The sequence below is a fragment of the Brassica napus genome, chromosome C7, assembly GCF_020379485.1.
Source record: "Brassica napus cultivar Da-Ae chromosome C7, Da-Ae, whole genome shotgun sequence".
Classification (NCBI taxonomy): Eukaryota; Viridiplantae; Streptophyta; class Magnoliopsida; order Brassicales; family Brassicaceae; genus Brassica; species Brassica napus.
The window spans coordinates 38,601,195-38,617,590 of record NC_063450.1 but is presented as its reverse complement, the minus strand read 5'-3'; the positions used below and the strand labels follow the sequence as shown (position 1 = coordinate 38,617,590).

The 16,396-nt window shown below is 36.0% G+C and overlaps 1 protein-coding gene across 1 annotated transcript; it reads left to right on the top strand.

Moving 5' to 3' along the window:
* Positions 1-10,329: 10,329 nt before the first annotated feature.
* Positions 10,330-14,517, top strand: LOC106409261 (cytochrome P450 71B23). Its single transcript, XM_013849917.3, has 2 exons — positions 10,330-11,701; positions 13,727-14,517. Exons 1-2 carry the CDS (start codon positions 10,808-10,810, stop codon positions 14,336-14,338), a joined length of 1,506 nt encoding a protein of 501 aa, XP_013705371.1. The 5' UTR covers positions 10,330-10,807; the 3' UTR covers positions 14,339-14,517.
* Positions 14,518-16,396: the final 1,879 nt, after the last annotated feature.

Genomic DNA, 16,396 nt, shown 5'->3' with positions numbered 1-16,396 from the left:
AAGCTTAAAGATCTGAAGGTGAAGAATTATCTCTTTGCGTCTATCGACAAGACGATACTGAAAACAATTGTGAAGAAGGAGACGTCTAAAGACATATGGGACTCTATGAAGAACAAGTACCAGGGGAACAAGAGAGTTCAAAGTTCGCAACTTCAGAGGTTGAGGAGAAACTTTGAAGTATTGGAGATGAAGGATGGAGACTCTATTACTGAATACTTCTCAAGAGTTATGATGGTATCAAACGACATGAGAAACCTAGGAGAGGACATACCTGATGCCAAGGTGGTTGAGAAGATACTTCGGACTCTGGTGGAGAAGTACACGTATGTGGTATGTGCTATTGAAGAGTCGAAAGACATCACTGAGATGACTGTGGATGAGCTGCAGAGCTCGCTGCTCGTACACGAGCAAAACCTGAGCAAACATTCGAGTGAAGAACAAGTGCTCAAGATGGAAGGAGGAAGAGGTCGTGGTGGATACTCTCAAGGAAGGAACTCCTACCGTGGTGGTAGAGGAGGAAGAGGCAGAGGCAGCACCAGCTTCAACAAAGACAACATCGAATGCTATAAATGCCACAAGATGGGTCACTTCAAAAATGAATGTCCCACATGGGAAAGGAATGCAAACTACGCAGAGTTGGAAGAGGACCTGCTTCTAATGGCACAAAGTGATGTAATGAAACCAGAAGAAAGACACATTTGGTATCTTGACTCTGGATGCAGCAACCATATGTGCGGCATGAAGGAGTGGTTCATGGACTTTGATGGGAGCTATCAACATCAAGTCAAGCTTGGAGATGACAGGAAGATGCTAGTCGAGGGAAGAGGGAACGTGAGACTAGAGATTGATGGTATCTTCCAAGTCATAACCTCGGTATACTATGTACCAGGGCTCAAAAACAACCTGATGAGTGTCGGCCAGCTGCAGCAAAAGGGACTGAGAATTGTGATCGATGATGATGTGTGTGAAGTATGGCACAAGCAACAAAGGAGAATGATCATGAAGTCGACGATGTCCAGGAACAGAATGTTCATCATACGCGCGAAAGAAGCAAGAGATGGCGTTGGAGAAGCACAAAATCTGATGACTGTCATCGGAGATGCAGAGGAGATTTGGCACTGCAGATTTGGACATCTCAGCCACGACAACCTGACAACAATGGCGGACAAAGACATGGTGCTGGGCTTACCAAAGCTTACGAGCAAAGGAAAAGTCTGTGAGGTGTGTATGAAAGGGAAGCAAATTCGATCAAACATTCCCAAGCAGAGCAAGTGGAGAGCGAGTAGATGTCTGGAGCTGGTTCACACTGACATTTGCGGCCCTATAGCACCTACTTCAGCAAGCGGAAAGAGGTACATAATCAACTTTATAGATGATTATAGTCGCAAGTGTTGGACGTCTTTCTTAACAGAAAAATCAGAGGCTTTTAAGTCATTCAAGGAGTTCAGAACAGCTGCTGAGAGAGAAAGTGGTGAGCTGCTGGTGTGTCTCAGGTCTGACAGAGGTGGTGAGTACAACTCAAGGGCGTTTCAGCAATATTGTGTAGACAATGGGATCAAGCGACAGCTTACAACTGCGTACACACCCCACCAGAACGGGGTGGCCGAAAGGAAAAATAGGAGCCTGATGAACATGGTGCGATGCATGTTATTTGGTATGAAAGTACCTATCAGATTCTGGACTGAAGCAACGCAGTACGCAGTACACATACTGAACCGGAGCCCCACGGTCATACTCGGAAACATCACACCATCTGAGAAGTGGAGCAGTATGAAGCCATCAGTGGATCATTTACGCGTCTTTGGGTGCATTGCATATGCACATGTTCCATATGAAAGACGCGTGAAGTTAGATGAGAAGAGCATCAAGTGTGTCATGTTTGGGGTTAGCAAAGAATCAAAGGGCTACCGCTTATATGATCCTAAGGAGAAGAAGATTCTGATCAGTAAAGACGTAAGATTTGATGAGGGAGAACGATGGGACTGGGAAGAGAACGAAGAAGATGAACAATTCATCGATGAAGGGGAGGAAACAACTCCAACAGAGATAGTAGGAAACAATGGAGGAGAAAATGAGAATGGAGCTGAGGAAGGAGAAGGTAATCCACCAACACCACCAGCACCACCTCAAGATGAGAACGAAGATAACAATCCAGTGCAAGAAGAAGCAGAAGGGTCTGAGAGAACAAGAACTGGTAGAAGCAAGACAAGACCTGTGTGGATGAGAGACTATGAGATGGGTCTGTTCATGGAAGAAGAAGAAGACTTGATGGCGCTAGTAACTGAGATGGGAGATCCGGAGAAATTTGAAGAAGCCGTGCATCACGAGAAGTGGAAGCAAGCGATGGAAGCTGAGATGAACTCGATAGAAGAAAATAATACTTGGGAGCTAGTGGAGTTACCAGAAGGTTCCAAGGTCATTGGTGTTAAATGGATATTTAAGACCAAGTTGAATGAAAAAGGAGAAGTTGACAAACACAAAGCGAGATTGGTGGCCAAGGGATTTCATCAAACTCAAGGTGTTGATTTCTATGAAGTGTTCGCCCCTGTTGCTAGATGGGATACAATCCGACTACTACTCAGTATTGCAGCTCAGAGAGGTTGGTGTGTGCATCAACTAGACGTGAAGAGTGCATTCCTACACGGTGAGCTCAAGGAAGATGTGTACGTTGAGCAACCTAAAGGTTTCGAGGTCAAGAATGAAGAAAGAAAGGTGTATAAGCTGAACAAGGCTCTGTATGGGCTAAGACAAGCTCCAAGGGCGTGGTACAGTAAGATCGAGGGATATTTTGAGAAGGAGGGGTTCAAGAAGTGTTACTGTGAACACACTCTCTTTGTGAAGGCTGAAGGAGACAACGTATTGATTGTAAGTGTGTATGTTGACGACGTGATTTACACAAGCAGTTCTATGATCATGCGAGAAGCGTTCAAGGCATCAATGAAGAAGGAGTTTGCAATGTCTGATCTAGGTAAGATGAAGTACTTTCTTGGCGTTGAAGTAACACAAGACAAGAAAGGGATCTTCATAAACCAAAGGAAGTATGCGAGCGAAGTGATGAAGAGGTTCGGCATGAAACAGTGTAACTCTGTCAGGAATCCAACAGTACAAGGCTGCAAGCTTACCAAAGAAGGAGCAGGTTCACAAGTTGATGCAACGCTGTACAAGCAGATAGTTGGGAGCCTGAGATATCTCACTGCTACACGACCTGACCTCATATATTCAGTCAATCTTGTGAGCAGGTACATGGAGAAACCAACCGAGCAACATCTTCTTGCTGTGAAGAGGATTCTGAGGTATGTTCAAGGAACAATGGAGTATGGAATACAGTATCAGTCCGACAACAAGGAGGAACTGATGGGCTTTGTTGATAGTGATTACGTTGGAGATGAAGATGATAGAAAAAGCACTTCAGGGTATGTTTTCATGAACGGAGGAGGAGCAATCTCGTGGGCATCAAGGAAGCAACCTATAGTTACTCTATCAACAACTGAAGCCGAGTACGTTTCAGCTGCTGCAGGTGCGTGTCAAGCCGTATGGTTGAGAAATGTGTTGGAAGAGATTGGGTGTAAACAAGGGGAGAGGACAGTTCTATTTTGCGACAACAGTTCTACTATCAAGTTGTCTAAAAACCCTGTTTTTCATGGGAGAAGCAAACATATTCAAGTAAGGTTTCACTTCCTGCGTGAGCTGGTAAGTGATGAGATAATTGAGTTGGAGTATTGCTCTACGCAAGATCAGTTGGCAGACGTAATGACCAAAGCTGTGAAGTTGGATGTGTTCGAGAAGTTGAGAGGATACATGGGAGTTGAAGTGAAGAGCAGTTAAACTGGAAGACAAGAGTGTTTTCAGTTTAGGGGAGGAATTGAAGACTAATACATTCCGAGTCTTTAGGATCAAGTTAAAAATAAGTTTGTTGAGATAAGTATGGAGTCTTTAGGATTAAGTTAAATAAGGTTTTAGATAAGTATGAATCTGCTGATTAGTAGGGAGAAGTCATTTTTTTTATTTCGATCATAAGGTCTATATAAGACCATCGTTGTATTACTCTGTTTCTCAACACAGAGCGTTTGGTTCAAGTCAATAAAGGCAGTATTCAGAAACGTTGTTCTCTCTTGATCCATCTTTAACACTCAAGACAAGTGGTAGTGATAAGAGATCCAATAAAAATGGGAAGGAAAATGCTTGGGGCGCAAGTCTCTTGCTAGGATCTCGACGTTGGTGGCTTCGTACGGGTTGGATGGTAACTGTGTAAATCTCTGGTGGGTTGTGAAGATTCCAGCATCGAGGGATGTTGAAGAGAGTCAGCTCCAACATCGCTCGTCTATCCTCCATGTCTCGGTTCTGTTACACAACACCAACAAGAGCAAAGATGATTCTATGGACAGCAGATACGATGGATCATGTGGTGATCGGTTCGCAAGAGGCAGTGGTGGTGACGATCTAAGACGAACGCAAAGTCTTTTCCAATAACGGAGAGGAAGATATAAAGGAAGAACCAAGAACAATACGAGAACTGGAGGAGGAGGAGAAGAAGAGAAGATAAGACAAGGAAGGTGGTGAGAAGCAAGGAAGATGACGGCTTGGCTTAGTTTAGGTAGAAGGAGATAGATATGCTTATACATGTTATACACGGGTTAAGTTAAAGTGAACAAGAAAAATTGAGTTTTGGTTAGTAAAAAAAATAATTAGACAAATCAAAGCGATTAGATTATCTCAAATCTGATATGAATGATAATTGTAATAATACCAGACGAGAACCTCTTTTTCTAATTGGAAGGAACCTGTTTATATATATGATTTGTTTTTGGATACAAAAAGAAAAATTAATTTGGAAACAGATAGTGTTAGATTTCATCATTGGGCATCCTAAATATGCTTGATAGTGTCAGGACCGGCCCATTTCTCTAATAGGCCCTACTCAGATTTTAAATAATGGATCATTTTCTTACTATATTTTTTTTTTCTTTAAAAAATTTTCAGCCGAAAAAACCCAAAAAAATATTATGGGCCTAAGCCATGGCTTACTTTGCCTGTGTTCCGGGCCGGACTTGGATAGTGTTGTTAAATGAACTTTTCTCTTCTCTTGTACATTGAAATAGACTTTTCAAGGGTCCTAATTCAAATCATGTAGTATTTAAGATGTTAATCCATTTCTAAATATTTTGATGCAAAAAGAATGCGGGTTCAAACTTAATCTAATTGTATTCAGTTTAATGAAGTGGTTTGATTAAGCTAACAGGGTTCTAACACAACTAACTAGCAACTTTCAATCAAATGGATAAAGACGGAATCATGGGCACATGATTTTGATTTCAGATGACTAAGATTTAATCTAAAATGGCAAGGTTTCAATCAACACATTCTCCTAAGTCTAGATAGCAATTCTAAGCAAGTTCTTTTCCAAGACAAAAGCTCATTTACTCTCATTGATCAAACATCAAATTCCTTTGGTTTGTGTCAATCAAGCAATCATTAAGAACAGATCATTCAACTTTCTAAACTCCCCTAACATCAAATCCCTTTGGTAGGGTAAGTTAAGAGCATGTTGAGTTGGCTCAGACATTTCATCGAACACCTTCCGGGCAATGAAATGTCTAGAGTTCTAATCTAAAATGGCCAACTCTAGATTAGCGTTAAGATCACTCAATCAAGCAAGGAAACATATTAATCTACTCTAAAACATTCTAGATCTTCACTTTATCATCCTAATCATCATAGCCCATGAATCCAAAGATGACTACTCACTCATTATCATGGTAGACACTAAATCATTAGTTGATGTAAGTCTAAACATGATTAATGATCAAAGCAATCAAGCAATCACAAAAGATAATGATCAAGACTAGATCTTTCACTCCAAAGTTGTCTTTTATTTGATAGATAACAAGATAAGTCCTAATTTTAGGTTTAAAGAGTATTTATAGGACTCCTAAAAACCTAGTGGGCCTCAAAAACAAGTCTGAGAAGGTCCAGCAAAACATGAAAAATCGACCAAATATAAATCTTGCGCGCGGGTTCGTGACCCCGCTTTGGTGGGTCGCTCCAGCTTCACAGCGGGTTCGCCACCTCGCTCCGGGACGTCGCTATGGCTTCCTTTGCACTTCATGGATTTGACGCGCGATGTACCCACCTCGCTCCGTCTTGGTCGCTCCGGTTCTCGAAAGTTGTCGACGGGATGTTGGGCCCAGAGCAGGTATGCTACCTCGCTGCGAGAGGTCGCTCTGGTACAGAGCGGGTGTCATACCTCGCTCCAGTGGGTCGCTCTACACTCCAATCGTCTAGAGCGGATGCATCAGGTCGCTTCAGAACCTCGCTCCAATTCCCATTTCGCTAAGATAAACATTTTCTACTCCTTAAGAGCCCAAATGTCTCCAAATACCTCCAAAAACTCCAAAGGATGCTCCAACACCTAATAAAGACTTATGTATGCAATATGGAACCTAATGATGCTTAAATATTAATCTAAATGATTCAACATGTGCAAGAATGAATGACTAAAACAATGGAAATATGTAAGATATCATACATCTGAATATCAAGTTTGGTGGAAAATAACAATGACACCAGTGAGTTGTTAGATTTTATCATTTCAACAAGTGTAGGAATAATGATCACGATATTGAGAAAAAGCTGGAAAGTTTTTGATACCAAAATTTGTTAACTGAGATCCATCCAATTAGATTACACTCAGAGATTTTTGAAGAAAATATTTTGCACTTTTACTGAGAAACTGTTTTTTTTTTTGTTTCTTTGGGGTATCATAGGCTAAGTTTGAGAAAATGCCTATGTCTTTGAGAACATGTGTTTTTTTTTTGTCACGATGAGAAGCTGTGTCTAGGAGAAGGAAAATCTGTGTTATTCTCTAGAATCTACAAAGAAAAGACGCAGTGACACATCAAGGAGGTCTCTATTCTCAAGGGAAAGTAGAGGAGAAAAGATGTAGAGAGAGAATTCTCTCTGCAAATCTTAGATCTAGATTCAAAATTTGAATCTTTCCGGTTTGAATCTTTCCGGTGGTGCGCCTTCCCCAGCCTCTTCCTCCGCTCCGCTTCTCCATGAGGTCCCACTTTGTAGCTGTGCCAATGTCTATTCTCCAGCCCGTTTACTCCGCAGTGACAAGTCGGAGCAGTCGGCTCAAGACTCACACCAACCTCCATCTCCGTCGGTTGACTTCTCTGGTGCTCCCTCCACCAGATCCACCAGACCCACCGGATCCACCAAACTTACCGTCCTCGTTGAACGGTTCTCCACGACGCTCCCTTACGTCAATCTCTAATCCGCCGTCTCCAAACTCTTCACAAATTCCAAGCTTTCCTCGAAGCTCCTCCATCATCTCAATCCCGACAGGTTCTTGTCGTGCCGTTCATTGTTGTTCCTCCGGCGAGTGCTCTGTTTCTGCATTAACCTGTCTCGCCAGTCATTCCTGCTGCTTTGGCCATGTCATGGTTGAAGCCCAAGTGGTTCCTTTGGAGCCGCCTGACCCTTCTCCACCTGATGTGTCTCTGCTTCTTCAGATGCAACCTTTGGCACGAGCTTTAACTTTCAGTGCGGTCTGTACTTTCTCTGACACAAGCATATCTTCTCTGCCTTGGCCACTACTCCATTTTGAAGCCAATTCGATTGCAGTTTCTTTTCCGGATTCCTTCCGGTCCTTTCAAGTGCTATCATATCTGCTACATGTGTTTTGAAAGACTTACGACAAGTCCATATGATTTGGGAATATTTGTTAGCTGATTTGGTTAAGCGAGTTGGGTGGGATAAAAAATATATTTTAACATTGATAGTTGCCCATGTTATTGTGTTCCGTGGTGATGTGCTAATGGACTTAGCTTCCTTTGGTTCCACCTTTGTGTCCTCTAGTGACATTTATGTCGCCCTGGTGCGATCTCTTACTGCAGTTTGCAGTCCTCTTATAATATCCATTCCGGCTGTTGGTGTTGTGTTTTGTTTTTTCTCTCCTTGGTGGCAGGTGGATGAGAAACCCATTGTTATCTTCAGCCCGATGAATATGATTGTAGCGAGTTCTGATGTCCCATTTGTCTCATATTTGGAGCAGTCTCATTTCCCAATATTTCCTCTTATATGGAGTGAATTGGATGAACAAGCGTCGTTGGTATTGCAAGGATCTTCCTCCCATCAAATGCTTTTTTCTGCGTCTGATGCAGTGTGTGTAGTCCTATGGGTTACACTAGATGCGATCTTTCGAGAAGCTTATGAAGCCGTTTTTGATACGATTTCTTATGGTTCTTCTTGTGATCTGTATCGCCATTCTATCTATCGTTTTGATACGATTTCTTATGGTCTCTTCTTTTGTTTGGCTCGCAGTAGCTTTTATGTATCCTCCTTTGATAGAGTTTAAACTTTTCTAAGATAAATGCAAGTATGGTTTGACCAAAAAAAAAAAGGAGGTCTCTATTCTCCAATGGGTAATTATATTTTGAGCTCACTTTTTCTTTACCGTGTAACATGTGAAATCAATCTTGGCCTTTCAAGCACTGTGACATCTCTGAATAAAGTAATTAATCTTTCAAGCACCTGTAGAATCATACAGTTAGACGTAAGTTCCATTTCTGTATAACAAAGAAATATATCTATATATATATTCTCATACATGTTCTATGCTTGATGCACGAATATGTCTTCTCTGACATTCTGAGCAAGCTAAGGCAACTACAATATGAACGATTTATTTGGTCACATGAACAATTGCATAGAACCAAGAGGTGTGCGATTATCCAGGTAGAAAAACAACTCTGTATATTTATTTATGGTTTTTGGAGTCATATATCCTTGGTGTCCCGTAACCAACAAAAACATCACTTATTTGAAATTTGTTGCCAGACCTGTCCTCAAGGACGAATGACAGAGCGGAGAAAAGTAACTATAGAAAATCGTAAGAAGAAAACATTAGTTAGTAATTAAGTTTGATAAGCCAAACCATGTGGAGAGGAATCAACTTTCCGAATCGCTAGATGATATAACTCGGGGAAAAAATGATATAGCTAAGCTCTCATTGTTTGGGCGATTTTCAAATAAAGGCCATTACGTGGTTATTGAGACCGATCACCGATGAATGAAGTTGACGTACTCATTTGAAAATATATTAGTAGATTAATAGAAGGTTCATCAAAGTTACAAAGCTCAAGAACCTAAGACAAAGCCAAAATATTCAAATGACTAAAAATATCACCAAATAAATTACTAAAATACAGTATGGATTCATCATAATCTTCTTAAATTTATATAGAAGCAGTCAAGTTTTAAGAACCTAAAATATAAAAACAAAATATAAACATTAACTTGGAAAGAGTGGACATGTTTTCTAAAACCCGTTCTTATGTGCTTACATAAGGTTTGATAAATTTTATCGACCTTTTATTTATCAAAGATAATTATAGTTTCATTAGTATTATATTATATATTGAAAAATGTGAAATTCAGTAATATATTGTATTAATATGACAAATATAGTACTAACAAAAATTACATTTACTTCTAACCACATTTGTAAAGTTGAGGACAAGCCAATTTTTTTTTATAATTTTCCAATAAACTGTCTCACGGTAAATAGCAAAAAAAAGTACAATACATAAAATTTATTTCGTGTTATGATAGTCCGAGCGCGGGTTTTGACTAGTATAGCAATAAACCTAAGGAATACAGCATTTCTATTCTCGAAATTCAGTGTATGACATTTGTGTTATAAACCTGTAAGTTTTACCTCCCCATGAAGCTGGTTAACGGTATGATAAATTAAGTGATATATGCGCCATTTTAAAGGTCGACACTACTTAAAATTTTAAAATAGACTAACACATATAAAGTTAGTATAGATAAATAATTTAAAACAAAATAATAAAATACATATTTGATATAAGTAGTATATATATATTAGTGTTTATCATTTTTCAGCGTTTTGTAGTGATTATGCAAAAGAAAAATAGTATGACAAATGAAATTAAAACAACATCAACAATACTTAACTATATTGTATAGATGTGTATAATAGTATAGACATATGAATTAGAAACAAAATACAGTGAAACCTCTATAAATTAATAATGTTGGGACTACACCAAAACTATATTTTTTTATTAATTTATAGAGATTATTAATTTATCGATATAATAATTGAACCAAAAACTCAATTTAGGACTATAAAATTATATTATTTTTATAGAGATTTTTAGTGCATATTAATTTATAGAGTATCAATTTAAAGAAGTTATACTGTATACATAAATTGTGTTATATTTTATTTTTATTTTTTAAACAAATATATAATATAAATTATTGTTATTCTAGTCAAAACAACTAATCTACCTTAAAAATATATTTGTCTTTTCTAAAAGTACTAGTGATGAAAGGTATTATATTTTAGTATATTTGAGAGATTAAATATATGATTTTTATAAGGTTGAAATACAAAAAAATATAAGATACAAAAATACTTTGAATATTTTGGTCAACTTTTTATAGTTTTTTTTTGTCAATTATTAATGTTTTCTTATTCATTCAGCCTTATTTCAGGTGTATGTCCACCACTTAGATATAAAAAAAAAGTCCTCGGAGTTGAATTATGTTTTCAACATCATCATTTACGGTTCGACTATTATCGAAAACGACCCGTGAATTCAGAGTAGCCGCGCAGAGGTCATCCTCCTAGTTCCTAAGTCTGAACTCTTAAGTGTTTTCTTTATTCCAATGTTGAAAATTCTAATTTCATTTCTCTTTAAATTCAAATTCACATTCACTCGGAAAAATAGTAAAAAAAAAAAAAAAAAGAGTGAACACATAAATCAAAAACATGTCAACTTTCCTCTGCTTCCTCTGGCTTACGCTACTTCTCTTAGTAACACTAATCTTCAGGAAAAAGTTCAAAACCTCAAAACTAAACCATCCTCCAGGCCCAAGAAAACTTCCTATCATCGGAAACTTACACAACCTCGAAGGATTACCACACAAATGTCTCCAAAAACTCTCGAAAATCCACGGACCAGTGATGAAACTCCACTTCGGTTTTGTCCCTATCGTCATAATCTCTTCTAAACAAGCAGCGGAAGAAGTTCTCAAAACCCATGACCTAGATTGTTGCAGCCGACCAGAAACCGTAGCAACCAAGAAAATCTCTTACAACTTCAAAGACATTGGATTCGCTCCGTACGGGGAAGAATGGAGATCTTTGAGGAAGCTTGCTGTGATGGAGCTACTCAATTTGAAAAAACTTAACTCTTTTAGGTATATAAGAGAAGAAGAGAATGACTTGTTCGTCAAGAAACTCTCTGAAGCTTCTAAGAAACATTCTCCTGTGAATCTGACAAAAGCCCTTTTCACTTTAATCGCTAGTATCGTGTGTAGACTCGCGTTCGGTCAAAATCTTCACGAGTCGGAGTTTATCGATGAAGATGGTATGGAGGAATTAGCGTCTAGGTCAGAGAAACTTCAGGGGGAGTTCGCTTTCTCTAATTACTTTCCAGGAGGTTGGATTGTTGATATAATTACGGGTCAAAGCAAGAGCTTAGAAGGACTATTCTCAGAGCTCGACGGTTTCTTCAACCAAGTGCTTGATGAGCATCTAAAGCCAGGGAGAAGAGTGTTAGAGAGTCCAGATGTGGTGGATGTGATGATAGATATGATGAATAAACAAGGCGAAGATGGTCATTTTCAGCTCACTACTGATCATATCAAAGGAGTCATCTCTGTAAGCCATTTAAATAATCTCTCTTTCAGTGTTTTCTTAACTTTCTTGCTTAATTTAAAGGATTTTAGTTGTGGTATACGATTATATGATTCGGTTAATAGTTTGTACTTTCCATTAGTATTCCATGGTGTCAGTTCAGATTCTGGATTTGGGTGCTATGTAGTTTACTAGTGTGTGTGTGCATGTTGGTATGTGCTCAAATTTAGATGAGCTTTATTTAGATAAATGTCTGGAAAATGAAGATTTTAACTTCAAATAGATCCAAAACAAACATCGTATATTAGAATAAATTATTTTATGATATTCTAAAAAAATTGTTTCCATAACATCATATATATATAGGGGTTATTATATGTGATACTGATAGTAATACGAGGTTAAGTTGAATGCATAGTGACAATTAGTGTGGTGGTGACTTGAGAATATTGAAGTAAGAATTTATTTTTCGTAAAGGAAAAATGATTGCTGACGGTATATATTTTGCATGATAACATCCCTCAACTTTATGATGTTATGTAGTTAACATCACGAGTATAATTTCATTAATAAAAAATGATGTGTAAGTTAGAGACGGTTTAAATCTCTCGTTTCATCAATTAAAATGTTACGAATCTGACGGTGATTTACCTAAATTAAAATTTTACCTGTGTTTTAAAAACGTAAGAATATTTTTTAACAAAATATAATTTACAAAATCAATATGTTCTATAAATTTTGATAAGTAGTGTTTTAACATTTTTATTTTAGTGTATTTGAAAACAATATAATTATATTATTTTTATTTATATTAAATATAAAAATTATATAAAATATTATTTAATATAGTTTTTTAATTCCTTTAATCTGTTTTGGTATGAACTTTTAATAAAATTTCTGAAATCTATTTGATTAACTGTGTGATATATACTTATTGGATAAAAAAATATTATAAAACTTCTTTAATGTCAATTTATTGATTCTAACATTTTATTTGCTTAATATGAAATTATTAAGTTAATGAATTATTTTATATATTTTCGTAAAAAAAATTCCATTCATTTAAACTTAGTAAAACTTTCACATTAGATTTTTATTCTTTGATTATTTTTATGCTTAAAAGTATATAATTTATAATTATACACGCAAGATTATGTTTGGTTTAAGTTGACATCACATAAGTTTTACGCAAATAAAATGTTATAGTTAATAAATTGACAGAAAATAAGTTCTATAACTAAAAAATATATATCACACAATTGATCAAACGAATTACAATTTTTTTATCAAAAAACAAATTATATAGTTTAAAATACACAAAAATAAAAATGTTAAAACACTACTTATTAAAAGTTCATAACAAAACAGATTAATATAAATAAAAATAATACAATTATATAGTTTTAAAATACACTAAAATAAAAATGTTAAAACACTACTTATTAAAAGTTCATAACAAAACAGATTAATATAAATAAAATAATACAATTATATAGTTTTAAAATACACTAAAATAAAAATGTTAAAACACTACTTATAAAAAAATGTTAAAAATATTGATTTTGTAAATTAGATTTTGTTAAAAATATTCTTACGCTTTTAAAAATGTGGGTCAAAATCTAATTTTAGTTAAATTATAGTCAGGTCAGTCATATTTTAATGTCGGGTCGGTCATACTTTAATTGTTGAAACAAGATATTTGAACGATCTCTAACATCCACGTGGATGAATGAAATTAAACTCGGAATGTTAACTACATAACATCATAAAGTTTAGGAATGTTGTCATGCATAACATATACTTTGTGTGGTTAGGTATACATTAGTTTAGTTTGCATGGTTAGTCATGTGATGGCCAATTCTTCGTGTAGTCATCAATCATTTTAATAGTTTATTTCTTCCATGTCCAATTATCAGGAAGAATAAAAAATTTTTGTAAATTTCCTAAAGTTATCTGTAAACAGTTCTCTTAAATATATTCCGTGTTTTTCCCTAATGATATATTATGGTCTTAAACTAGTAAACATTTTTTTCACGATTGGATATATAGGATATATTTCTTGCCGGAGTAAACACAAGTGCTACGACCATACTTTGGGCAATGACTGAGCTAATAAAAAATCCAACTGTGATGAAGAAAGTGCAAGAGGAGGTTAGGACAGTAATTGGAGAAAAGAAAGAGAAAATCACAGAACAAGATCTTAATCAACTTAGCTACTTCAAGCTAGTGATCAAAGAGACATTCAGATTACACCCAACAGCTCCACTATTAGTACTAAGAGAGACAATGTCACCATTCAAGATTCAAGGCTACGACATTCTCAAAAAGAACCAGATCATGATCAACGTGTATGCGATAGCACGCGACCCGAAAATTTGGGAGAATCCGGATGAGTTTAAACCGGAAAGATTTGTTGATAGTTGTATTGATTACAGAGGACTTAACTTCGAGCTTCTGCCCTTCGGTTCTGGTCGGAGGATTTGTCCCGGTATGACGATGGGGATCGCGATGGTCGAATTAGGATTGTTGAACTTGATTTACTTCTTTGATTGGGTACTGCCTGAGGGAACAACAGTGAAAGATATCGATATGGATGAAGAAGGTGCCCTTATTATTGGCAAGAAAGTTCCTCTTGAACTTGTGCCAATGCGCCAACATTAACAAACTGAAAAGAAAACTTATCTTAAAATAAGAGAAAACACTTTCTTTCTCTCTATACTAGTTATGTTGTATTTCTAGGATCCGTAAGTGCATACATCTTAATTTTTATTGCCGGGGTATTATATATATATTTCATACCATATATAATTAATAAATGTATGAAGGTTTGATGTTGAAAACGGAGGGAATCAACTAGCTATTTCTCCATAAAAAGTATCGTATAACATCAAATGTCTCCCAAACTATGACTCCATTCTATATATCTCTGAACTAAAAGTTCGAAACCAATTTTCCCATAAAGCAAAAGTTAAATATGTATTTCTTCATAAACTTTAAATTCAAAACCTCCAAACCCATACAAATTGATTGTCCTGGTATACTGTATACTGTACCTAAACTAAACCGGAAATTTTATAAACCCCACTTTAAACCAATAGAAAACCTGATTAAAATCCAGTTACATCTATTAAACCATGAATTAATAACACATAAACAAGAAAATAATTCTCCTCTATTTGAATCCAACAATTCCATCATTCTCATCGGACTAGCTGGATTTCATATGATATCCAATCAGGTGCTTCAGCCAATGACAAGCTCTAGCTCCTCTCTTTTTTTCGTCGAATGCGTTAGAGCCATTTTCATCTGTCTCCATCAACAACGTTGTAGATTTTATAACGTTCTGTTGTATTTCAATTTTAGATTTGTGTTATAAAAATGTCCTTTTCGGAAAGATGAAATGAAAAAAGAAGTATTCAGAAAAAATGAGTGGGTTATGGTTTCGTTAATTATGTATTGTTGATTTATTTTTGGTCTGTTTAAAAAATAAACCAAACTTACATCATAAAACCGTTTAAATCAAAATTTGTGGGGAAATGCGTTTTGAACTTTTAATTCGAAGATATATAAAATGAGATCATAGTTTGAGAGACATTCGATGCTATATGATACTTCTCGTGGGGAAATAGCTAGTCAACCCAAAACGGAGACTATCTGGAAGTTTAGTTTATTCTTTAAGTATTTTTTTGAACACCGTTTATTCTTTAATACTTATATGCTTTCGATTTATTTCTATAAGTTTAGATTGACTGGCTCATTTGAAAGCATTAACGAGAATACATGTGTGCTACTATAATTGTTTGTTTTGGCGCGTTCAGTTTATAGTATTCACTAGGAAATAGGAAAATCCTAAAGGCAAGTGGATATGCGGAAGTGCACATTCCTATAATTACCTCAAATCAAATCTAAATGTCACTTTAAATAAAAGCGCCAAAAATGATTATACCCTAAGCCTCATATTTACGTCTATGTTGGGATAACAATGCTCTTCACTCTTACCATTAGTCTCTTAGCTTTCTATACCGGTCTGACTGAAAATGTTTTGATGCCAAACTGTTTATAAATTACAAATCTAAGCGATTATCTAAAAGCAACTCTCTACGTTTAAGGGTGCGATCATACCATCACTAATGTACCAGATCTTATCAAAACTCCTCAGTTAAACATGGTTGCCGAAAGTAGTAATAGAATAGGTGACCTTCTGAAAAATGCTCGTCTTGCACCCTTTTACATTTAAAAAAAAAATATTCAAAAATAAAAGAAAAACCTCGAAATATTTCTAAAAGAACATGTTGTAAATCCCAAAACTTTTTTGTGATAGAATATTTAGTGGTCGTAGTGAAGCTTAAGGTCAATTCCAATGGGACACCAAAACACCAAATTTCGTGTGATTTCATCCTCAATGAGACATCAAAAATAACATCATCCTACCAAATTTGGTGTAGGGTGAATAGTATTACACCAAATTTGGTGTAACACTATTCATCACACCAAATATTAAATATTCATATTTTATTATGTTTCATTTAATGATATTGTTCATTATTATTATTAATCAGTTCAAGTTTGTAACTAAACATAAATATATTGCATTATTTGTATTTTAAATTATTTTTACACTAATATATTTTTATTTTATTTTCAAATAAGAAATCACAAAGTGATTATTATTTTTTTCTCTATATTGTAAAAAATAAAATATCATAGAATTTTTATATT